Source organism: Theropithecus gelada, chromosome 14, assembly GCF_003255815.1.
Source record: "Theropithecus gelada isolate Dixy chromosome 14, Tgel_1.0, whole genome shotgun sequence".
Taxonomy (NCBI): domain Eukaryota; kingdom Metazoa; phylum Chordata; class Mammalia; order Primates; family Cercopithecidae; genus Theropithecus; species Theropithecus gelada.
In genome coordinates this window covers 6,191,914-6,216,963 of record NC_037682.1, presented here as the reverse complement: position 1 = coordinate 6,216,963, position 25,050 = coordinate 6,191,914, and the positions used below count along the sequence as shown (strand labels likewise).

The 25,050-nt window shown below is 43.1% G+C and overlaps 1 protein-coding gene across 1 annotated transcript in view; it reads right to left on the bottom strand.

The window, feature by feature from the left end:
• TESMIN (testis expressed metallothionein like protein) overlaps nucleotides 1–25,050 on the bottom strand; it is a 48,507-nt gene that overhangs the window by 12,179 nt on the left and 11,278 nt on the right. Inside the window, exons 5-6 of the mRNA XM_025357179.1 lie at nucleotides 23,730–23,806; nucleotides 20,149–20,237 (exon numbers count right to left, since the gene is read on the bottom strand). Of these exons, the coding sequence (XP_025212964.1) occupies nucleotides 20,149–20,237; nucleotides 23,730–23,806 (166 nt within the window). The remainder of the gene's footprint in view (nucleotides 1–20,148; nucleotides 20,238–23,729; nucleotides 23,807–25,050) is intronic.

Below are 25,050 nucleotides of genomic sequence, written 5' to 3'. Positions count from 1 at the left end.
CCGTGCCAAAATGAGGCTGTGAATCCCACAAGGAAGATGTGGGCTCCAGGAGTCAGGAGCCCAAACATGAGAAAGAAGCTGGTGAACCCCTCAGCATGATGGCAGAGTGGAGTCCAAGACAGGAGCTGCACGCCGGCCTGGAAACGAGCCCCAGCCAGGCAGCTCAGGAAAAGCCTTCACGACAGGACAGACAGTGCCCCCACAACCAGAGGAGAGGTGAGGGTTACGTTAGTGTTGTGTGCATAGAAGACTAAGTACTGGGTATGAACAGGAAGGGAAAGGTAAAGAAGTTCAGGAAATGATAATTCATACAGGCTCAGCAGGGACCAGAGTTTTCATCGTCATAAAATGTAAAGACTCAATGCTAATCTAACCAAGTCTATCTCACGTCTGGGTGTGGGAAATGTGTGTGTTGGGAGGGGTTGGTATGTGAGTGGGAGAGGAAATAAAGCTAAATCCACATTTCCCATGGTACAAAAACAATAGATCACACCAAACTGAAAAGCCGAGGAGTAATTCAGACCAGTTATTTATACCTATGGAAGCAAATATTAAAAGATTCAGTTAAAAGAGTTGAAAGTTCCTGGAGGGCAGAAGATAAGGAACAATAGTCAGGGTACTACTATTTTTTGTCACAAGCCTGGTACAATTATCTGGCTCTCTAAACTATATGTGTGTGTGTGTGATTTGGATAAAAATAATAAACTGAGATTAAGAAAGAATAAAAGATAAAGAGATTAGTCTAGATGCAGCACAGAAAGACAGACCGCAAATATACAAGAGAAGTTAAGAGAAACCGTCAAGAGTTAGAGGGGCTAATGTGTCTGTCTGATGAGCATTACGGAAGGAGAGAGGAGAGAAAATGGGGGAGAGGCATCTTTGGAGTGAGGATATCCATGAGTTTTCCAGAACTGACGATAGCTGTGGGTGCTTAGATTTAGGAAACCTAATGAACTCTAAGAAAGACAAACAAAAAGAAAAACCAAAGGCAAAAAGAAAATCTCAAATGCACCAGAGAACAAAGATACGTTACCTAGACTCACAGTTGACTTCTTGTTAGATATAATGGGAAACCGCAGACTATTTTCAAAGCACTGGCAGAAAAAAACCTGACAACCTAGAATTGTATACCCAGTAAAAGTGTGTTTACTCACCAAGGTCCAGGCTAGGCACACTTCTTTTTTTCACTGTATACTCTTTTGCTGAGTGATTTTATCAACTCTTGCTTTTGAAGATTTTAATCTTTTGAAGATTTTAAAATCTGTTTTCACCAAACCTGTTCTCTGTCTCACACTCCAGACCCTAAAATCCTTACTGTCTCCTTTCCCAAATGAAAGGGTGGGCTGTCCACATGTGCTCTTATCATTCCTCATCTCCCATTCATCCTTTAACCTATTGCATTCAGATTTCTTCCTCCTGCCCACAGACTCTCAAAGGCAATCAACCAGCTCCTTATTGGAAAACCCAGGGCTCTCTTCACCCTTCTTGAGAGCTTTGGACCCTACTGTGTTCCAGAACCACATCCCAGCTTCCAGTCAGAAATCTCTACCTTTGATTCAGCATGTCCAGCCCTCCACCCACGGTCTTCACCTGCACCCCTTGCACTGTTCCAGCTGCTCTCTCCTCCTGTGCCTGCTCTCCATCCATGGTGTTACCATCTGCCCAGTAACACAGCCCCTGTGTCAGTTCTGACAATTACCTTGCTCTCTTTCCCCATATCCAAGGGTTGCCAAATCTACTGATTCTGGCTCAGAAATATCTTTTATTAATTTTATTTTTGATAAATATAAATCATATTTATTGTGGAATTTTAAAAAATACAAATAAGTAAAAAGAAACAAATTACATCCAATCTGAATCTCATTCCCTAGAGATGATCATTTGGTGAATATATTTCAGACTTTTTCTGTAAAACTATACATACTGAAATAAGTATATGTTGTTTGGTTACAGATTATATGTAAACAAAAATAAGATATTATACAAACTGTTTCAGTGTGCTTTTATTACTTATCAATATAAGTAATATAGATAACATCTTGCTTTTATTACTCATCAGTATGTTATGAATGTTTCCCGTGTAAATAGATTTATATACCATTTTAATTGCTGTACATACCCCATAATATAGCAGCACCTTGATTTATATAAAAATTCACTTTACACTGAACATGTAGATGTTTTATATATCGTGGAAATATAAACAATACTGTAGCAGTGGTGTTGGTCTTCTTTCTTTTCCTGGAACCATCCACCCTCCCTCTCTTGCCGCAGGGCCTTTGCACCTGTGGTTTCCTCTGCCTGCAACACTCTTAGCATCCACTTTCAATCCACCTCCACCCAGTGAATTCCCCCTAATCCAAACACACCTCCTCAGGGAAGCCTTCCCTGACTGCCATGCTTGCTCAACACATCCCACCCCCTCAGCCCATTACTGCTCCTTTGCCACATATTCCACGGTTCCACTCTGACCTTTAATTACGTGATGATTCATACGAGAATAATCACTTTAGACTGTGAGTGCTGGGAGGGAAGGGACCATAACTCTCTTGCTCACTGCCATCTTTCCTGTTCCTGATATCATGGGCATTCAAAAATATTTATGAAATGAATGAATAAATGAGTGAAAAAAAATGATACAATGCATATGTTGGAAATGTCTCGAATCTGTGTTTTTTTCCTTCATTGTTACCACCCCTGCCTGGGTTCAGGTCTGTGCTCCTGCAACAGCCTCCTAATTAACCTCGCTTTCAACTTCTTCCACTTTGCCATTAGCACTAATTTTCCAAAACATAAATCAGACAAAAGTAAGCAGAGAAAAAGCAGTAATCAGAAAACGCAAAATAAGATGGTATTGTACATTCCTAGCGGGGGTGTAAAATGGTATGGCCACTATGGAAAGATACTGTGGTTCCTCAGAAAGTTACTGTATGATCCAGCAATTCCACTTCTGGGTATGTACGCAAAAGAAGTGAAAGCAGGGACTCGACCAGATACTTGCTACATCAATGTCCATTGCAGCATTAGGGTAAACAAAACGTGGTTCATCCGTACAATGGAATATTATGCAGTCACAAGAAGAGAGGACATTGTGACACATGCTACAACATGGACGGCACTTTAGAAATGCTGTGCTAAGTGAACTAAGCCAGATACAAAGGGACAGAAATTGTATGAGTCCATTTATGTGAAGGACTTAGAACAGTCAAAAGAAAGAAAGTAAAATGAGGGTTACCAGAGACTGGGGAAAGGGGATGATGGAGAGTCTGATGGGTACAGAATCTCTGTTTGGGATGATGAAAAAGTTCTGGAAAAATTCAGTGATGGTGGTTGTGTGACACTGTGAATATATCTCATGCCACTGAATTGTATACTTTAAAGGTTTAAAACAATAAATTTTATGTTATGCATATTTTGCCACAATCTTAAAAGACAAGGCACAGAGCAGAATGTATGGAATGCTGCCATCTGAATGGGGAAAAGGAACCTAAATAAAAGTTAAAATTTCAAAAAACAATAAGTTGCTACAAATAAGTCCCTATGTGTCAATAATCAGACAAAGAATACAAATAGATTAAAGAAACCTACTGAACATGGCTTATTAGATTTGCTTTTCAAAAGATTCAGCTATATTTAGCTTACAGAAGACACACCGAAAACAAAACTGCCACACAGAAAGTGCAAAACTAAAGGAACATTCTAAAGCCTAACTCACTAGTACTGCACTGGAAAAGAAACCACGGTGCAGCAACATTACCGTCAGACAGGAAAGAACTGAAGGCAAAATGCGCCAAGATACAGAGGCATAGTCATTAACAACTGATGGAATAATTCACCAAGAAGATGGAACAATCATGAATTTGTATGACCTTCATGCTATAGATTTGAAATATATAAACCAAAATAGAATTATAAGGAAAAAGGAGACAAATTCATAATCTTAAGTGAGGGATCTCAACACATCTTTATCAAAAACATAAAAATCACACAAAATTGAATAAGCAATTGGCAGATGTAAACAACAAAATAAACCAATGAATGGATAGATAACTGCCCCCAACAAATAGAGAATATACATGTTTTTCAAATTAATATAGAATATTTTCAAAATTGATTGCATTAGGTCATAAAGGAAGTGTTCATTAATTTCAAAGAATTGATACGCAGACTACATTGTCTACAGAGTAATTAAATGAAAAAATTAGCAATTAAAATATCATTTAAAAATATATACACATACATACACATACACGTATATATAATACAAATGTGGACACAATGAAATGTACATCTAAATAACTCATGAGGTAAAGAGAATGTTACAATAAAAATGACAAGCTATTTCAAATGGATGATAGTGAAAGTACTGCCTATCAACTCTTGTAAGATGCATTAAAGTAGTCCATAGGGGTAATTTACAGCTTTAAATGAATTTCCTAAAAAAAAAAAAAAAAGATTTTAAAGGTTGAAAATAAGGTAAGCAGTTAACACAAAAAGCTAGTAAAACAAGAGAAGGAAATAATAAAGACAGCAGTAAAGAGCAGAAATTAATGTACTTCATGAACCACAACCGAGAAAATCAATAAAACCAAAAGGTGGTGCTCTGAGAAGGCTGACAAAATAGACAACCTCTCCTGGGACTGATCGAGAAAGTCTAGAAAAGGTCAAAGACCATAATTATAGATACAGAGTTCAACTTTAAATATAGAATATATGAATAGGAATATATGAATAAATTTGAAAGTTTTGAGAATTCAATACTTTTTAAGAAAAACATAAAATATCAAAATTGACTCAAGAAGAAACAAAAAAGAAAATATTAACTACAAAAGAAAGTGAATGAGTAACCTATCACCTTCACCACTCCAACTCTGATAGACACCAAACCCAGAAAGTTTTTCAGACAAGTTTTTTCAAATGTTCAATGAATAAATAAATCCTACCTTACCCAAACTTTTTTAGAGGCTAGAGAAAAAGAAGCCAGTGGGGTTGGGATGGGGAAGCCTAACTAATGCATTTTATTAGGCAATACAATATTGATACCAAAATGAAAGAATGTATGAGAAAGAAACATTACAGGTGTATCTCACTTGTGAACAAAGATTCAAAAATCCTAAAGAGCTAAATCTTGCTGTGCATACAAAAGATAATATTAGTATCTTTTGATACTAATATTGATATTATTGATATAGAGAACATAATGATCAAATTGGGCTTAATCCCTGGAATGCAAAGGCAGATTAACATTGGAAAGTTTGTTGTCATAGATATATTATGAGATTAAAAGAGGAAAACAATCTGATCATTTCAACAAATACATAAAAAGGCACTCAATAAAATTTACCAGTCCTTTATTATAATTCTGATAATTATAATAATAGCAAATTCCTTAGGAAACTAGGAATAGAAGGAAGCATCCTTAACCTGAGAAGGGCACGTAACAGAGAAGGCAGTCAGTCAGTCCTGCAACAGCCACTTCCCCTCATCCGACAGTGGCAGCAACTGTAGTGGAGCATGTGGTTGGCTCACCTCAAGAGTGCATTTCCCAGCTTCCTATATAGTTGGCCTGACCACATGACTAGGCTCTGGCCAAAGGGCTATCAGTGGAAGTGATTTTGGCAATTGCTGGTCTTGCCATGAAAGGTTAAGGAATGTGCACTCGCCTTCCTGTTTTCTCTTCCCCAGTGTCTGGAAGATGAATGTAAGGGTAGGGGCTGGTGCAGCCTTCTTAGACCACAAAATACAAGCCCTCCATTGAAGATGTCAGGGCAACTAAGATAGAAATCTGAGACAATAATATTGATTAGCCACCACATTAGTCCTGAAATGGTTGTAGTTTTGAGTCTTGGTTATAGCATCTGAGTATGTATTCTACCTAATAATGGCATCTCTCAAAAACCTACGGCAACTGTCTTATTTAGGGCAAGGCAAGGCAATTTTAGAAGTATTTAGAATTTAGGAGCAATGCATCAGTGCCCCAAACCAGAACTTCCATTCATCACTATGAGGTTCTAGACAGTATAATAAGGCAAGGAAAAAGGAAAAGAGTACAAAGATGGGGAAGGTATCACGGTCCAATATCTGTGACAAGACCATTGTTTAAATAGAAAGTTGAAGGAAATCCACAGACAAATCATTACAAATAAGCAGCAAGATTCACGCCTGGAGTGGGATTGAGAACCCCAGATCAGACCCATATGTAATCAAACCCTGAGAGCTGATGGGGCTGCACTGCAGATATTGTGGACTGTGTCCGTGTTTTGCCATATATGGTGCTAGACAATTAATTGTCCATATGGAAAAAAATAAAATTGAATCCTTACCTAATGCCATTCATGAAAATCAATTCCAAGTGTTTTAAAGCTCAATGACAAAAGCAGAAATGTAAAACTTTTAGTAGAAATTCTAACAGTTATCCCACCTTGATCTAGATTACAGTGAGCATCATTCCATTAAAGGCGCTGTCCTGGAGGTGCAGATTGCCTCAGTGCGGGCACACTGGCAACACTGCAATACTTTTTGGGTCATCCTGCCCTGTGGCTTGCTGAGAGGGTAACGATAATGTTCAAGGAAATACTCATGATACCCTCTGTCAAATTCACTTCCCACAGGCATATTGAATCCTGAAATTTTAGAGTCTTGTGGTTGAAAAGACCTAAAATACAGTTTTTTTTTTTTTGAAATCGGTTCTCACTATGTTGCCCAGGCTGGTCTCGAACTCCTCGGTTCAAATAATCCTCCTGCTTCAGCTTCCCAAAGTGCTGGGACTACAGGTGTAAGCTACCATGCCCAGCTCAATGACATATATTCTAAACTCATTCTTAATTCACTGTCCATCCTGACATATTGCTTACTATAAAACACTTAATAACATTGGATTAAATATTTAAAACCTTTTAGATGGCTATTTGAACTGGTAAAAAATTAAGGAAACCCAAGAAAGGGCAAAATTCAGAGGGCCAAAACTGAAGCCCAAAGTGACCTCTGAAGCCTCTGCTGATCCCAGCAACCAAAGGCGCTAGTTAACTGCTGCGTGGAGGAGAAAGGGGGAACTACGACAACCCTAACAATGTCAAACGCTTACAAGGACAAGTGCAATCTGCTGGGCTGTGCTCTAGGTGCTTTACGTATATTAACCCCAGTCAAAAGCATGCTCGAGGTAGAAGGTCTGCTGTAGGATCTACACATGGACCAGAACTGCAGAGGGCTCCACCCTGGGAACAAATGCCCTGAAAACAAATGGCAAGGAAATGTGTGTGTGATCCTGGCTGGTGGGAGGGGAGGAGGCTCACTTCAAGTTGAAATCTGAATTCATACTGTGCAGCCTAATTAAAAAAAAATTAGCCAAAAATTGTAAGTCGTCGAAGTTGGAAGTACCACCAAGCTCCAAGTGGAAGCAAACAAACCTTCTCTGAAGAGCACATTCTCAAAACAAGCCTTGAAGAACTCCCACAGGGAAAGGCCCAGTGATTATAATTCACAGTTTAAAAAAATCACAAAATATGTGAGGTCCCAACCATAAAGGGAAAAATTCAAGAGATGAAACAAACACAGAATGAGACAGAGACTTTACTTTAGTTAGGAGCTACAGAGAAGATATTTAATATTTTTAAATATAAAATAAGAAATCAAAAGTGTGAGTAAGCAACAAGAGACTACCAAAAAAATGACCATCCAGATTTGACCTTCTGCTCCATCAGAATTCTGATGGCAATAATTAATCTAGTTAATCAGAGACAAAAGGCCACATGAAGAAACAGTATCACAGACTGTACAATCTATGCCTGAAATCTTAGGGTTTGGGCTGGGTGCAGTGGCTTACACCTGTAATACCAGCACTTTGGGATGCCGAGGGGGGAGGATTCCTTGAGCTCAGGAATTTGAGACCAGCCTGGGCAACATAATGAGACCCTATTTCTAAAATAAAAAATTTTTAAAAAGCTGGCCTGTGATCTCAGGAGGTTGAGGCAGGAGGATTGCGGGAGCCCAGGAGGTCAAGGCTGCATTGAGCTATGATCATACCACCTCTCCATATCAATTCATCCAGCCTAGGTGACAGAGTGAGATCCTGTCTCAAAAATAATGAAACTGAGTCTGGATTTTCTTAAAGTCAATCAATATATGAAGGGCTAATTAAAGCTGTCCTAAAAGGCCGAGTGCATTGGCTCACGTCTGTAATTCCAGCACTTTAGGAAGGTGGGCGGATGACTTGAGGCCAGGGGTTCAAGATCAGCCTGGCCAACATGGTGAAAACCCATCTCTACTAAAAATACAAAATTAGCTGGGCATGATGGTGCATGCCTGTAATTCCAGCTACTCGGGGGGCTGAGGCATGAGAATTGCTTGAACCTGGAAGGCAAACGCTGCAGTGAGCCAAGATCACACCACTGCAGTCCAGCCTGGGCAACAGAGCCAGACTTTGTGTCAAAAACAAAAACAAAACAAAAAACAAAAAAAAGTCCTAAAAAATATCTACACTCATGGTATAAAACCAATTCTTGCTTTTCTGAGAGGAAGAAAACTCTCTCCATTCTAGTGGACCGTGCTCCTTCTCACTCTATGAAATAATTGTCCAAAAACGTATAATCTAACACTTATAGGCAACCCTCATTTTACTGTACATTGTTCTATTGGGCTTCACAGGTAATGCTTTTTTTATAAAACAAATTGAAGGTTTGTGTCAACTCTGCATCAAGCAAGTCTATTGGTGCCATTTTCCAAGAGCATGCGCTCACTTCATGTCTCTTTATCACATTCCTGTAATTCTTGTAATGTTTCAAACCTTTTCATTATTGTTATGTCTGTTATAGTGATCTGCAATCTGTGTTCTTTGATGTCACTAGTGCAATTGTTTTGGAGTACCACGAGCCACATCCATATAAGAGCACGAACTTAACTGATGAATGCTGAGTGTGTTCTGACTGCTCCACCAACTGGCGGTTCCCTGTATCTCTCCCTCTTCTCAGGCCTCCCTATTCCCTGACACACAACAGTATTGAAATTACTCTAATTAACAACTCTACAATGACCTCTAAGTGTTCAAGAGAAAAGAAGAGTCCCATGTCTCTCACTTTAAATCAAAAGATTAAGCTTAGTGAGGAAGGCATGTTGAAAGCCAAGATAGGCTGTGAATCAAAGGAAAAGCTTTTGGAGGAAATTAAAAGTGTTACTCCAGTGAACACACAAATTATAAGAAAGCAAAACATTGCTGACATGAAGAAAGCCTGAGAGGTCTGGAGAGAAGATGAAACTGGCCAAAGCCTAATCCAGAGCAAGGCACTAAAGCTTGTCAATTCTATTAAGGCTGAGAGAGGTGAGGAAGCTGCACATCAAAAGTTGGAAGCTAGCAGAGGCTGGTTCATGAGGTTTACGGAAAGACGCCACCTCCATAACAGAAAAGTACGAGGAGAAGCAGCAAGTGCTGATGGAGAAGCTGCAGCAAGTTCTCCAGAAGATCCAGCTGAGATCATTGATAAAGGTGGCTACACTGAACAACAGGTTTTCAGTGTAGATGAAGCAGCCTTCTATTAGAAGAAGATGCCACCTAGAACTTTTGCAGCTGGAGAAGAGAAGTCAATGTCTGGCTTCAATGCTTCAAAGGACAGGCTGGCCCTCTTATTGGGATATGATGTAGTTGGTGACCTTAAGTTGAAGCTAATGCTCATTTCCCATTCTGAAAATCCTAGGGCTCTTAAGAATGTTGCTAAAACTACTCTGCCTTGTGCTTTACAAATGGAACAACAAAGCCTGAATGACAGCACATCTGTTTACAGCATGATTTACTGAATATTTTCAGCCCACCGTGGAGACCTATTACTCAGAAAAAGATTCCTTTCAAAATATTACTGCTCATTGACCGGGTACCTGGCCCCCCAAGAACTCTGATGGAGCTGTGCAAGGAGATTAATTTTGTTCTCATGCCTTCAAACACAATATCCATCCTGTAGCCCATGGATCAAGGCGTCATTTTGACTTTCAAGTCTTATTATTTAAGAAATACATTTCAGCTGGGTGCGGTGGCTCAAGCCTGTAATCCCAGCACTTTGGGAGGCCGAGATGGGCGGATCACGAGGTCAGGAGATCGAGACCATCCTGGCTAACCCAGTGAAACCCCGTCTCTACTAAAAAAATACAAAAAACTAGCCAGGCGAGGTGGCGGGCGCCTGTAGTCCCAGCTACTCGGGAGGCTGAGGCAGGAGAATGGCGTAAACCGGGGAGGCGGAGCTTGCAGTGAGCTGAGATCCGGCCACTGCACTCCAGCCTGGGCGACAGAGTGAGACTCCGTCTCAAAAAAAAAAAAAAAAAAAAAAAAAGAAATACATTTCATAAATCTATAGCTGCTATTGATAGTGATTCCTCTGATGGATCTGGGCAAAGTGAATTGAAAACCTTCTGGAAATTATTCCATTCTATGTGCCATTAAAAATATTCATGATTCATGGGAGGAAATAAAAATATCAACATTGAAAGGAGGCTAGAAGTTGATTCCAACCCTCGTGGATGACTTTGTGGGGTTCAAGACTTCAGTGGAGGAAGTCACTGCAGATGTAGAAATAGCAAGAGAATTAGAATTAGAAATGGAACCTGAAGATGTGAATGAATTGTTTCATTACCAGGATAAAACTTCAATGAATGAGGAGTTGCCTCTTACAGATGAGCAAAGAAAGTGGTTTCTTGAGATGGAATCTGCTCCTGGTGAAGATGCTGTGAACACTGCTGAAATGACAATACAGGATCTAGAATATTCCATAAACTGAATAGATAAAGCGGTGCAGGGCTTGAGAGGATTAACTCCAATTTTGAAAGTTTTACTGTGGGTAAAATGCCATCAAACAGCATCACGTACTACAGAGAAATCTTTCCTGAAAGGAAGAGTCAGTTGATATGCCAAACCGCATTGCCTTATTTTCAGGAACTGCACTGCAACCCCAGCCTTCAGCCCCCCACCACCCACATCAGTCAATAGCCATGACATTAAGGTAAGACCCTCCATCAGCTAGAAACTGACAACTCGCTGAAGACTCAGATGATTGTTAGCATTTTCTAGAAATAGTGTTTTTAAATTAGGGTATGTACTGTTTAGATAGAATGCTATTGCACACTGATTCAACTACAGCATGTTTATAGTTATATGAACATAATTTCTACATGCATTAGGGAACCAAAAGCCTTGTGTGACTTGCTTTATTGTGATTTGCTCTGTTGTGGTTGTGGAGCTGAAGCTGCAGTACCTCCAATGCATGCCTGTATGTTGCTGCCTACACCAAAAAAGGCCTGTTATAAACGTTTTTATATTTTATATTTTACATTAAATTATTAAGCTTTATATTTTACAGTTGCTTTAAAAAACTACATAGCAAATCAATGTTTAACATATACAAAAATGGTTAAGAAACACATTTGTAACAGTACTGGAAAGGTAGATGTTAATTACTTTAAAAATCTGGCCAGGCATGGTGGCTTATGACTGTAATCCCAGCACTTTGGGATGCCATGGCGGGTGGATCACCTGAAGTCAGGAGTTCGAGACCAGCCTGGCCAACATGGTGAAACCTCGCCTCTACTAAAAATACAAAACTTAGCTGGGCGTGGTGGCAGTTGTCTGTAATCTCAGCTACTCCGGAGGCTGAGGCAGTAGAATTGCTGGAACCCGGGAGGCGGAGGTTGTAGTGAGCCGAGATTGCGCCACTGCACTCCAGCCTGGGCCAACAACAGCAAGACTTCATCTCAAGAAAAAAAAAAAAAAATTTAAAATCCATCAATACGTTTCCAATAAAATAATCAGAAAACATTTAACTACCTCTTCAGTTTACATCAGTACCATTTTAATCATGCAGATTAATTATTCGTTTAAAAATAATTCCCAATTTTTTATGGCTAATGAAACAACAACAAAAAGTTGGGATTCATTGTTTCAAGTTTCAGGGGTAAGGCACTAAGAGAGGGACTAAAAAGGGTAGTTCCAGCTCTATTTGGAGGAGGAAGATGAACGAGTAAAACCCTTGTCTACCACAGCAAGAGGCAGGAGACAATCTTTACAGGTGTGGAGGTTCCCCCAGGAAACCTGAAAGCAGAAGTTGCTAACAGTGGAAGCTTCTTGGAGGGAGACAGACTATGGGGAGAAGTGGAGCAGGATATTATCACTTTCCACTGGAGCCTTGCCTGTAGTAATCGATTTTTACCCATGCCATCACTAAAAACAAATACAAAAAATTAGCTGGGCATAAGGGCACATGCCTGTAGTTCCAGCTACTTTGAAGGCTGAGCTGGGAGGATCACCTGAGCCCAGGGGGTTGAGGCTGCAGTAAGCCACGATTGCACCTCTGCACACCAGCCTGGGTGACACAGTGAGACCCTGTCTGAAAAAAAAATGTTATAAAATAAAATAAAAAGTACTGTCATGTGTTTTTCTCTCTATTGATGGCCAATTATAATAACAATCCCTCGTAGCCTGTATGCAGCAGAGACTCCCATGAGAGTGGGACTAACTCGCACTAAGAAAATTACATTCCATTGCCTTGTGCTCGTGACTTAGTTGTGGGGAGTAAAAATGTAAAGGAAATGGAAAGTTATTGATGGCGATGATGCCACAAGTGCGAGTGAAGCAAGCAACGGAGGATCCCCTGCTTCTGTTCCTTCACCTGAGCCGTGTCTCCACACGAGGACAGGTGGCATGTATGGAGAGACACCAGCACGAGGTCAGGGGTCTGCCACCAAGAGACCTCACTGCTTGGGTGAATTTACCTATTCCTTAGCTTTTCCAAAAGCAGAACACACACTTTATTAGTATTTCCAGAGATGACTGGTTTCTCAGTGATGGATTGATTCCAACCAAATCACAATGCATTATCAGAATGTCATGCATCAATTTATGATGGAAATAACATTCTTTTCCAGTGCCCAAAATGTTCACATTCTTTCTCCAAGGCCTCTCATTTCTCAGTATGGAGCTACTAGGAAGCTAAGTCCATGGTCAGACAGTTGCATGTTGAGCACAGAATTCGAGGTGTGTAGTCATCGAGTAGATTGGGAGGGCTCTAAGTCTCTTGCCCACCGCACACAGCACTTCCCTGGAGAAGCCAGCTCTGTGCCCTCACAGACGGTGCCTCTGTCACCTGCCAGCACTGGACACACTCTGGGCCTCCTTTCCTCTGTTCCAGTGCTGACCGACCGCCCTCATGATGGTCCATTCTTTCTTACGTGCGTCGGTGGCCAATTAAGCTAGGAAGCTGCTTCTAGACAAGAAGCTGTTTCTTTGGCCTTCCATTCTGACGTAATTCAAGTTAAGCCTTTCTTAGAGTCATCTGGTTTCCAAGTCCTTAGGAGTTACCTCACTTTGCCCCCAGTTACAGTCTACACCCTGCTCTAGGCTTCATGGTCATTTGACATGCCTGGTCCCCCACACCCAGCCAGCAGCTGAGCAGCCCCCATCCCCAGGAGCCCACCACCCTGCACAGCTCTGTCCTCTGGACACCACCACCTGGTCCTCCTCCGCATCCGACATCTCCATCCGGGCAGGCTGCACTGGCTTGACAGCGTCACAGGGTCCAGGCTTTCTCCCTCTGTCCTTCCTCCTCCTTACCCAGAGCCGCATCTTTAGTTTCCTCATCAGTCATGTTATGGCGTTTCCAACGTTCAGAGAAGTATATGACCTCATAGACTAAACCAATGATAGCTCAAATATTTTCAGACAGTCAACCCTATACTGTCTGCAATTACTTTTTAAAAATCAATTTGTTTTTCCATTTTGGTTGTGTGAACTAAGTTTCATGGACTTCTGGATTTCTACCCACTGGTGCACCCCCACATCACTGTCCCGTCACTGGGGCTCTCAGTGACTTCAGCAGGAGCTCTGCAATGGAAAAATCACGTGGAGACTGTGGTTAGGGTCATCAGACATTGGGACTAGGAAATGTTTTCCCTTTTCAACATGTAACTTAAGGCTAGGCAGACATAAGAGCAGAAAGCAAGCAGCCCACAGCAAGAGCTAAGGGAGGGCAGACAGCACAGACACCAGACGCCAACTTTCACAGGGCGGCCGAGGAAACTGATGCACCCAGTGCTGTCAAGCATGGCAATGAGGTCCGCCTCCTACTTCAGCCACATCGTCTACTTCCAGTCCCCGACTCCACGTGACAATCGGCCCTGTCACCCTTTGACCACACCTCCTGGCTGGGGGAGAACTTTTCTGAGAAAATTTCAATGTAGAGTAAACCAATTCATAAAACTTTTTAAAAATAGGATGTGGAAATATTACAGTTAACGCTCAACAATGACATGGTTAGCACTTGTCTGAGGGGCTAGAGGATGCGAGCCAAAACCCAAGAAAAATTACGCCCCTTGAAGTGTGAGCCACTAGTATCTTGACTAAATTAGTTCGCCCAGATAATACCAAAAATCCATACCAGGTTCATGCAAAAGTGGCTGCTTCTCGCTGGTCTCGCTGTTCTGGACAACGAGCATCAGGACAAGATTGTTGAGAAGTAACTGTAACACGTGCAGTGCTAGCCATTCTGGTTTCTCTAGACTATGCTCCACTTACTGACTTCTAAGCAACCTTATTTCATATTTAATAATGAAGGATTTGTGATTACTTACAATTTCAGACACTGGGATTTGGTACAGTTACATGGCTTTTTAGACTTTGTGTCCCATGAACTAAGAGTTACTCTATAAAGATTAAAAAAGAAAATGTATTCAGATCGTTACTCCTTATATAGAGAATTAGCTAAGCATCTGGTGTTTTTCAACACATTGTGAGAATCTCAACACCAGATAGTTATAGGTATTATTGATAGATGCCTAATCATGAAGTGGGAGTTTCCAATGTGATGCAACTAGCGCCACCAAACACAGCCACACATGCCCAGGGAGTCAGTGTGTGTGTGTAGCGGTGTCCTAAGGCTGCTCTCCCTTCCCAAGATGTCTTCCAGGAAGTCAGTGGTATGTGCAGAGCAGAGTCCTAAGGCTGCTCTCCCTTCCCAAGATGTCTTCCAGGAAGTCAGTGGTATGTGCAGAGCAGGGTCCTAAGGCTGCTCTCCCTTCCCAAGATGTCTTCCAGGGAGTCAGTGTGTGTGCGGAGCGGGGTCCTAAGGCTCTTCACCCTTCCCAAGATGTCTTCCTGGAGTTCTTCTCCCCCTGACCTGTTTAAACCTCTATTTTTTTTTTTTTTGTGCTCCTCTCCCCACCAAACAGCTCTTTCCCCAAAAAAAAATCTGAATGCTAATAGGAAGTACAAATTAAAGAACAATAGATAAAGCGTCGTTCGTCTTCAGATATACCAGTGCTAAAGCAGTCCACGCTGTAATATTACTAACAATATCAAAGCATGTTAGTAATCACTTAAGTGTGCCATGTGATCACTGGGGACTTTCCTCATTTTAGGAAGGGATTATTACAACTCCTTCCTAATTACATTTTGTGATTAGCTCAGAAGTCATCTTCAGGGGCATTAGAGAAGAAACAAACTCCTCCTCTAATGTGTCTCTGGGTGTTGCTGAACGTGAGGGCAGCTGCACCTTAAACCATCAGGAGAAGTTCCCAAGCATTGCTCAGAAGAGACACTCACCAAGGAGCTCAGAACATTTGCAATGGAAGTGGTTCAATAGGCTGTGGTGACAAGGAGGGGAACGTGTACAAAACACCATGTGACAAAAACCAAACTAGATGAATTCTAAACGAATACAGCATTTAATTTAGAATTCTGTGACAGGGCTGTCCCTGTACCCAGTGTGGGCGTGCATCTGTATTAGTGTGCTCTTTGAAGTCATGTACACAGGTCTCATCTCTGCGACGCACTGGCCACTTCTGAGCAAGGCTGCATCTTAGTCTTGGGTTTCCTACCAGAACTCGAACAGCACCTGGCACACAGTCCGTGCTTGCTGTCAGCCTCATGCCATCTCATGGAGCATAGGGGTTGGTAACTAATACAAACGCCCTAAAGAGAGGCAAAGTCTTTGCCCTGTCCTCTGTGCTCCGAGCGCCCGCACGCTCAGCTCTCTTGACTGGCTGTCAGAGCTGAGGTCAGCCCCAAATCCCCCTCACTTGGCCTGCCCTCACCTCACTGCTCTGGTATGCATGACTGACTGGTCTGCCGCCCCTGCGCTCACCACCTGTGCCTCTGTTTAGTGACCCATCCTGCTCCCCATGGGAAACAGCTCATGGCACATGAAACTGGGGCAAGCTGCTAACTTTGACCTCTTCTGGAGAAAGCTACCATTTTAGAGATAAAGACGATGTTGCTGAATTCTGTATTAATTGAGAATTCATCTAGTTTGGTTTTTCCTTTAGAGATAGGAGAGTTACAGCTTTCCGCCCTCGTGGGTGCCTAGAGGTGGCAGGTCTAGCCATCCTGCCACCTGGCCTGTTCACCTGTGGGTCAGACCTGGGCCTGTTCAGAGGGGGCTCTGACAGCTACTTCACTGCTCTTGTCCTTGGCCCTCTCAGACCTGCCCTGAGCTGGGGCACAGGGTGGACCGGCCCTCCCTGTCCAGAGGAACAAAAACTGTTCCCTTGAGGAAGTGGCGTTGGGGCTTGTGGAGGCAGTCCAGTGGGGAACCACTGTAACTGTGGAGGGAGGGTGACAGGCCCACGAGTATCTACAGAGGCAGGAGGAGGCCAGCAGGCATTTACTAGAAATCACTGTGTGGCCAGGACCATGGTCAGTGCTTCAGGGGACACCAAGGATAACTATCTATTTAACACATGGTGCCTGTCCTGGAGGAATCCACCAAGTCAGCAGGGATACGAGACACAGGCAATGGAAACATTACAGCACATAAGAGAATAATCCACCAGCACACTGTGCAATACTGACTGTAAACGCCACAGAAACTCAGAATAATCAACCAGCACACTGTGCTATACCGACTGTAAACACTGCAGAAACTCAGAGGCAGCATAGTTCAGCATAGACGGAAGAAGTGAAAACCAAATGCTCTTGAAGGAGGTGGAACTTGACATCAGCTTTTAAGGCGGCAAGGTTTCTTCACTATTGCTCAACAGGACGGCCCAGTTTAAATAACAGCGTCAGCAAAGACACTCATCAGGAATGAGCACGGAGTGTGGGGCAGTGAGGGTCTCTGACTGCAGTGGACACTAAGTGGAAAATCACTTCCATGGCTCCAGATAGACTGCTCGGTCAGTGCCCATCTAAAAATTAAAGAGTTAGAAAAGATCTGGACAACTCTGCCTCAGAAAAGCCTTCTAAAAAAACTACACCACAACATGATAACCTCATCTTTAGCAAAAAAATTGCCGGAGAAGCAGACCCTTGAATATTCTCTATTATGGTGTTCATTATGTTACTAAAACCAGTAGCATCAACAATGTGTCAGAATTCACATTTATTACCAGATTGATAATGGGATTATTAAAGCTACAGAATGTCAGGACACGGATTTGTATTAAAGAGTTTTTATTAATATGATAAGCTAGTTAATAAGTTAGCCAGTTCACCCCCCAACCCTAACAAATGACCATCGGGTCAGCTCGCACGCTCAGCCTGCTGGCCTCCAGCCTGAGCTGAACTGCTTCTATGGCCTCTACTAGGTTAGATACATCGGAACCACACTGGGCTGCCAGAGTCTTGGTTGGGAACTCACACAGAATGAAACAACCAGCAAAACGTTCTCTGACTGCTTCCTTACCACTAACAATAAATTGGTAGAGATTCCAGCATATCATCAGCATTGTAGATGTCGAGATAAAAATCATCAGACCCAATTAAGTGGAGAGGCATCAGATCAAGTAATTATGTGCATAAAAAATACAAATACACATCTCATGTTGTTCCTGGCACACCATTTACAATAGAGAAATCTTTTGTAACCTTCAAAATAAAGAAAAACATGTGACTGATTGAAAAAAATCTAGTATAGATAGAGGAGGAGGAAAAGGAGAGAGGAAGAAGAGCAGGGGGAGGAGAACAAAGACGAGGATGAGGGGACGAGAAGAGGAAGGAGGAGGAGGAGAATGGGGAGCAGGGGGAGATGAAAAGGGGGAAAAGGAGAAATAGTTGCCCTGAAAACTCTCTCATGACTGCTCCTCTGTGCAAATGCCCATCGGCTGCACCACATGGAAGCCTCAGAGGGCACTGTAACTGGGAGAGTACACAGTTAAAGTATGAGAAGTATCAAATGTCCTTGAATGTTCTAGACACAATACAGCTCAGAGTGAGTCAATACTATCGACCAGATGCCCCCAGATTACAAGAAAAATGAGTATCTTCAGAACTGTGTCCTTTTAGATCATCCTGTGTAATGTATCAGCAGAATCTGGAAGTTGCTGAAGTCATTTTTGTTTGGTCCAGAAATGTTAACAGCCGTGATGAGATGACCAATTACAATGATAGCAACTGCACCCTCACCGATCCATCACACCCAGAGAGTGAAGCAAGCAGCAGGGCCCACGGTCTTATTCCGTCAAACTCAGCAAAAGCTGTCAACAGCCTGGGCACAGAATTACAACAGCTAAAGGAGCCACTGCAGAAGCTGAAGCAGCAGTGCCAGGGAGCAACCAACGCCCTTCAGTGACCATGAGAGCTGATGGTGTTGATCGGTTCCAGTGTGTTTCCGGATTTACAGCCTTTCATTCCAGCCCCAAACCACTCTCCTCACACTTACCAAGGCCATCACGAAGCCATGCCCGATGGCAGAACTCTGCAGGAGCCTAGAAAGCACTAGAGGCCGCGGGCTATATCCTGTAAGGTGCTTGACTGCTGTCTCTCAGGCCCAGGGTATGTGTTTGTCTTAGACTGTGGGCCAAAAGAACTGCTGCAGGCAGGCCAGGCACGCCTGTAATCCCAGAACTTTGGGAGGCTGAGGCAGGCGGATCATCTGAGGTCAGGAGTTCAAGACCAGCCTGGCCAACATGGTGAAATCCAGTCTCTACTAAAAAATACAAAAATTAAGGCCGGGCGCGGTGGCTCAAGCCTGTAATCCCAGCACTTTGGGAGGCCGAGACGGGCGGATCACGAGGTCAGGAGATCAAGACCATCCTGGCTAGCACGGTGAAACCCCGTCTCTACTAAAAAACACAAAAAAACTAGCCGGGCGAGGTGGCGGGTGCCTGTAGTCCCAGCTACTCGGGAGGCTGAGGCAGGAGAATGGCATAAACCCGGGAGGCGGAGCTTGCAGTGAGCTGAGATCCGGCCACTGCACTCCCGCCTGGGCGACAGAGCGAGACTCCGTCTCAAAAAAAAAAAAAAAAAAAAAGACAAAAATTAGCCGGGTGTGGTGGTGGGCGCCTGTGGTCCCAGCTACGTGGGAGGCTGAGGCAGGAGAATTGCTTGAACCCAGGAGGCGGATGTTGCTGTGAGCGGAGATTATGCCACTGAACTCTAGCCTGGGTGACAGAGCAAGAGTCTGTCTCAAAAAAAAAAAACAAAAAAAAAAAACCCACAACCACAACAACAACAAAAAACAAGAGAAAACAAACAAACAAACAAACACACACCTCCTGGAGGTAGGAATATGCTGATCTCCATAATCAACTACAGGGCTCAATGAACGGAGAGGGTTGCCCAAACCACTGTTAATACATAAATGTTAACCTGACAATTTCAACCAGCTGATTAGTTTAATTAGCAACAATTATAAACACAAGACAAGGCAAGAAATAGCAAGATGAGGTCCCAGATAAGCACAGCCTATGTCCACCTGGAGATGTGAAGACAGATCATGCATTAGCACCTGCCATAGAGCTCAAGCCTACTCAGCACAGAAGGCAGCGGGCAGAGGCGGCTGGAGGGCACTCTGCAGCTCCCCGTTCATGCTACGTGGCTGCCACGCCATTATTTACACGGACGACAGCAAAAAAGAGAGGCCAGCACAGTTTGAATCAACATGGAATGAAGACAGAGCTATAAATGGCAACAAGCCTCAGAAACACTGACATAGGACAGCGGACAGGAGGACAGGGACAGATACAGACTATGGGCCAGACTTTCCAGCAGCGTTTGCAACCCCAACGAAACCAGACACAGACAGCAACACTGTCAGTGGCACTGCTGACAGTAAAAACATTTCTCAGAAGTCATGAAGGTGTGCAGTGAAGCTCATTTTATAGTTTAGAAGAAAATCATAAATGTATCCAAAAGTCTCTTAAATTCTTACATTAGAGTGACAACGTATTGCTTCTAATCCTTACCCAGCCAAAGTTATTTTTGGTGGTCCTGGAAGAGTTGATCCCGAGGGGAAAGCAGACCCATTGACTACCGATGGTAAGGCTCCCTCAAGCTGTTCAAAGTCAAAGGCAAGGATATTTGGAATTAGCAAGGATCTTTAAAGTTCCAGTCAGCCAGCCCCCAGATAAAAATGATTCTTTTTTTCTCTAAAGGTTTACATCACCATCCCTTATAATCATGTCTGGGTCTTATTACCACAAGGAATCCACTTTCACTGGGCAGACTCTAGTGCCGAGGCCTGCCTAGAAGTGTGCAAAAATGCAGGGCTGGCCTCCATGGGCTGGAGGCCGTCCATAGCTGTCACTCAGCTGGTCAGGGGTATTGTCATGGAACTCCTTTTCATTTTTATAGGCTATCAATTGTGAAATACATTTAATGACAAATTTCCGTAAACTAGAAAGTTTCTTACAGAGATCTTGACATTTGAAGTCTTGTTGGCAACCATGATTTTTCATGTATTGAAAAAAAATATTTTGTAACCTGTTTTAACTAATTCAAAAGCAATGTCATAATCTCTGCATTGTCCACATTCTTTGCTTTCCCAGGTCCCATCTTTCTTTATGTTACTCATTAGCATGGCCTGTGGAGGCTGTTCACAGGGAAAGTAACAGGCAGCAAAGCCATCACTGGCCTACTTCTCTTCTACTCAGTAGCTTGAAGAAATTAACAGTACTAGATACAATTAGGTTTTCAGATTTTGTGCATATATCACAGTTAAACCTCATATCCTTGTCCCCTCCTCTCTCCAAAAATGGAAACGTATCTTTAAATAAATTTTTAAAACTTTAAAAAGTATAGTCTTAGAAAACAAAACGCATGTTGTATTTATCCTCTGCACTTCCTCCATTCTGTGCCCGATTTAAACTGTGTGTCATCACCATTCATTAGGGCTGGAAGACACTGAGAAAGCCCCCTGGGTCCCACGGCCTCATTTACAATCAGTCTTGAGTCCCCAGGCTTCTTCCCAGGAAGCCCCTTCCTGCTCTCCTCTTGCTCGTACACAGAAGGGAGTGCTCACAAGGCCCTGAGATGGGTGTCTCTTTTGCCCTCACCTGGACACCTAATTATGAGGCCCCTGTCTTCAAATGTCAGTCTGAAGAGTTTTGCATTCTTTTGGAGAAAGGATGTCATAGTTCTCAGGATTGAGGCAATTATTCGCATAAACCAGGTAAAATTACATTTTTCCCCCTTTGCTTATTTAGCCCCAAAGTAAAGCAGAGAATCTCTTATGTACTCCATAGGTTGTAAATCCAGGGCAACTTTATGCTGGAATCCACAGGTTTCTTCAGCAATGTTTGGTCCTCTTGGAGTGAAGGAAGTCAACTCGGAGGAAGGGCTTCTCAGACTCTGCTGTGTGCACAAGTCATCCAGGGTCCTTGTGAAAATGCAGATCTGATCCAGGGGGTCTGAATCTCAGGTCTGGGGTGGAACTTGAGGTTCTGCACTTCTTAACAAGCTCCCAGGTGATCCCAACAGTTCTACTCCATGCGCCACACTTTGGGTGGTAACGCTCCAAAGAATATATAGAACTGGGGTCTGGCAAGGAAGCAAAGGATTCTCGGGGAGCAGCAAATGCATTGCTAAAAGAATTGTCCTTGAGGTCCATGCTGGATAAGAGGCCAAAATGGGGATGATAACAAACAGTCAAGGAAAGCTGGGGGAAGGTGAGGAGACAGCAAATTGTGGCCAAACGGGTTTCTTATGCAAGGTCTTAGAGGTGAAAGAGCAAGTGCAGTGTGTGCCTTCTGGACTGGTGGCTGAAACAGCAGAGAAAGGAAGGCCAGCAGCGTGGAGGGGGCCAGCAGGTAGGAGGGTTCTATGAGGTTCCAACACAGACTCCACCTTGGTGCTCGCCAGATCCCGGCTTACACTCACCTCCTGCACTGATAATACTCTCTTTTCTCTTGGCCAATATATCACTTGAGAAGTATTTACTCACTAACTCAACAAATATCTAACTCAATTTACACTCACTCCCTTTGAGATCTCATCTATGCACATGGCTTTCAGTACTGTCTATATACTAGGAATCCCAATCTCAGCCCTCCTGCCTAGCCCTTCCTCACTCTAAACTCCTACACGACATCTTCTGAGGCATCCCAAATTTAATATATCCAAATGGAACTCCTGGACACCTTTGAAAAACTTGTACCATCTCATCTCTGTTGGTGGAAACTCCATCTCTCCAATCAACCAGGCTGAAAATCTTGGGGGCATCCTTGACTCCTCTCTTTCTCTCACATCCTACATCCAATCCATCAGCAAATCCTGTTGGCTCAACCTTCAAAGTATCCCCAGAAGCTATTTCTTGCCACCTCCACTGCCACCACCTGATCTGAGCCATCGTCTCTCCCCGAGATTATTGCCAAAACAGGCTCACCTTTCTCCTTGACCCCTCCTCCCCGCCAGCCCCTCTTTAGAGTGGAAGCCATAATTCTTCCAATGTCTTGACTTCTTCCCTGCCCTACTTCCCTAGCTCACACTATCCCAGGCCCAGTGGCCTCCTTGCTGCGACCACAGCAGGCATGACCCTATCCAAGGCCCGCCTGGGATGTTCCACAGCTTGCTTCACATGGCTCATTGCCTCATCTCTTTAAAGGCTTTGCTCAAATGTCACCTTCACAACGGAGCCATGATCACCCTTCTTAAACCTGCAGCTAGCCTTTTTCCCCATCAAATCCCCATCCCCCCAACCCCCTTCCTCTGCTCTCCTAACAGATGATGTAATTGGCTTCTTTATTAGATTTGCTAATTGTCTATCTCCTGCACTAAAATGTAAGCTGCAGGAGGGTAGAGGTGTGTGTTTTGTTTTCTGGGGTTCAATTAGCTCACAGATCAGTGACCATCCTTATTGAAGGGTGAGTGGGTGCCCTACATGGGCCAGGCTTTGTGCTGATTCTCAGTTTACAGAGATGAACGAGACACACATGGCCTCTGCCTCCATGGAGCCTGCATTCTCATGGGTGGATGCAGATAAACCAACCAACCACAAAATGCAAGCCAGTGAGAGTGCCGTGCAGAGCAAGAGACAGCACTGTGATCATGGCTGGAGGTCTATGCTGGGGAATTAGGAAATGCTCTTCTGGGGAAGTGACACTCCATAGCAAGACTCGAGAAAAAGAGCATATTTATCCTCTTATATGTAATATATGCATATCATGGTGTAATGGTAAAAGCAAACTTTAAAAAAGTATTTCCATAACACTGAGGAGGGTGAGGAGTGTTCTGGACCAAGGAGGTGGAATATCCTGCTAGTGGGGCCACAGAGGACAAGTTAGCAAGTGTGGTGGAATGCCGGTCTGGACGCTGCAGGAAAGGGCAAGAGGGCTTCATCAAGTTGGTGAAGAATAATCGTGTCCGAGACTGACTCCAGGCTACAGTGTCTGACACAGTGGGGCAGGGACTGAACACTTAGAAAGTATTTCACTGTTGACTTCTAAATGGAAAATAAATTATATTTCCTGAGTAATTCCAACCATAACAATCAAAATTTTAAGAGACAATAATGCACAATTGTATTTTAAAAATTAAAATAATGACTCACTTGTTGTGTAATGAGATTTAATTTTGTTGATGCTGGCAAAAATCTCCCTACTAAAGCAGTCATGGGTTTAGGGACATCTGTAAGGAAGACAATTAAAAATTAATTGTAGCATCTATCATTTCTCTTCCACTTACACATAAAAGAAAGTGCAAAAGTCTATTATGGATGTATCCTGTGCAAAGTTATTTCCACTTATCTTGATCCTAGTTAACGTTTTTTATTCTCTAAAACCTTTCAAGTCAGTATTTTACTTAATGCACCCATTTTTCTTTTCTTTTTTGGGGGAGATGGTCATAAAGCTATTTGATCTGAGCTTCCAGGGATAGTCTACTAGACTAAAACAATATTGTTAGTGCTCTGGTCCCCAAATTGTGTGCCAAGGTGACCTGCGGTGCCACAGCAAACTCACTAGGCAGCACTGGATTAAAACATTTTTTTGAGATAGGGTCTTGCTATGTTGCCCAGGCTGGCTTCAAACTCCTGGGCTCAAGCAATCCTCCTGCCTCAGCCTCCCAAGTAGCTGGGCCTATAGACATACCCAGCTTCACTGGATATTTTATCTTTTCTTTTCTTTTTCCTTTTTTTTTTTTTTTTGCTTTTTTCAGATAGGGTCTTGCTCTGTTGCCCAGAGTGCAGTGCAGTGGCACTACCATGGTTCACTGCAGCCTTGACACCCCAGGCTCAAGTGATTCTCCTGCCTCAGCCTCCCAAGTAGCTGAGACCACAGGCCTGTGCCACTATGCCTGGCTAATGTTTTCATTTTTTGTAGAGACAGGGTCTCGCCCCATTGACCAGACTGGTCTTGAACTACTGGGCTCAAGCAATCCTCCGGCCTGGTCTCACAAAGTGCTGAGATTACAGGCGTGAGCAAGCATTCCAGGCTGGTATTTTATGTTTTAAAGAAAGCCCAGGGACATCTATTGGATACCACAGGAACCACTTTTTTTTTTTTTTTTTTGAGACAGGGTCTCACTTTGTCACCCAGGCTAGAGTGCGATCTTGGCTCACTGCAGCCTCAGCCTCAACTTTCTGGGCTCAAGCAATTCTCCCACCTCAGTCCCCCAGTCAGCTGAGACAACAGGTGCACACCACCAAGCCCAGCTCATTTTTTTTTTATTTCTTGTAGAGACAGGGTTTCGCCATGGTACCCAGGCTTGTCTTGAACTCCTGAGCTCAAGCGATTCACCTGCCTCAGCCTCCCAAAGTGCTGGGATTACAGGTGTGAGCCACCGCAGCTGGCACTACTTTGGATTTATGTGTATTTTTTTCAAGTGGTTACTAAGTGGTTGGATATAAATACTTACTAAGCTATTTAGACTAA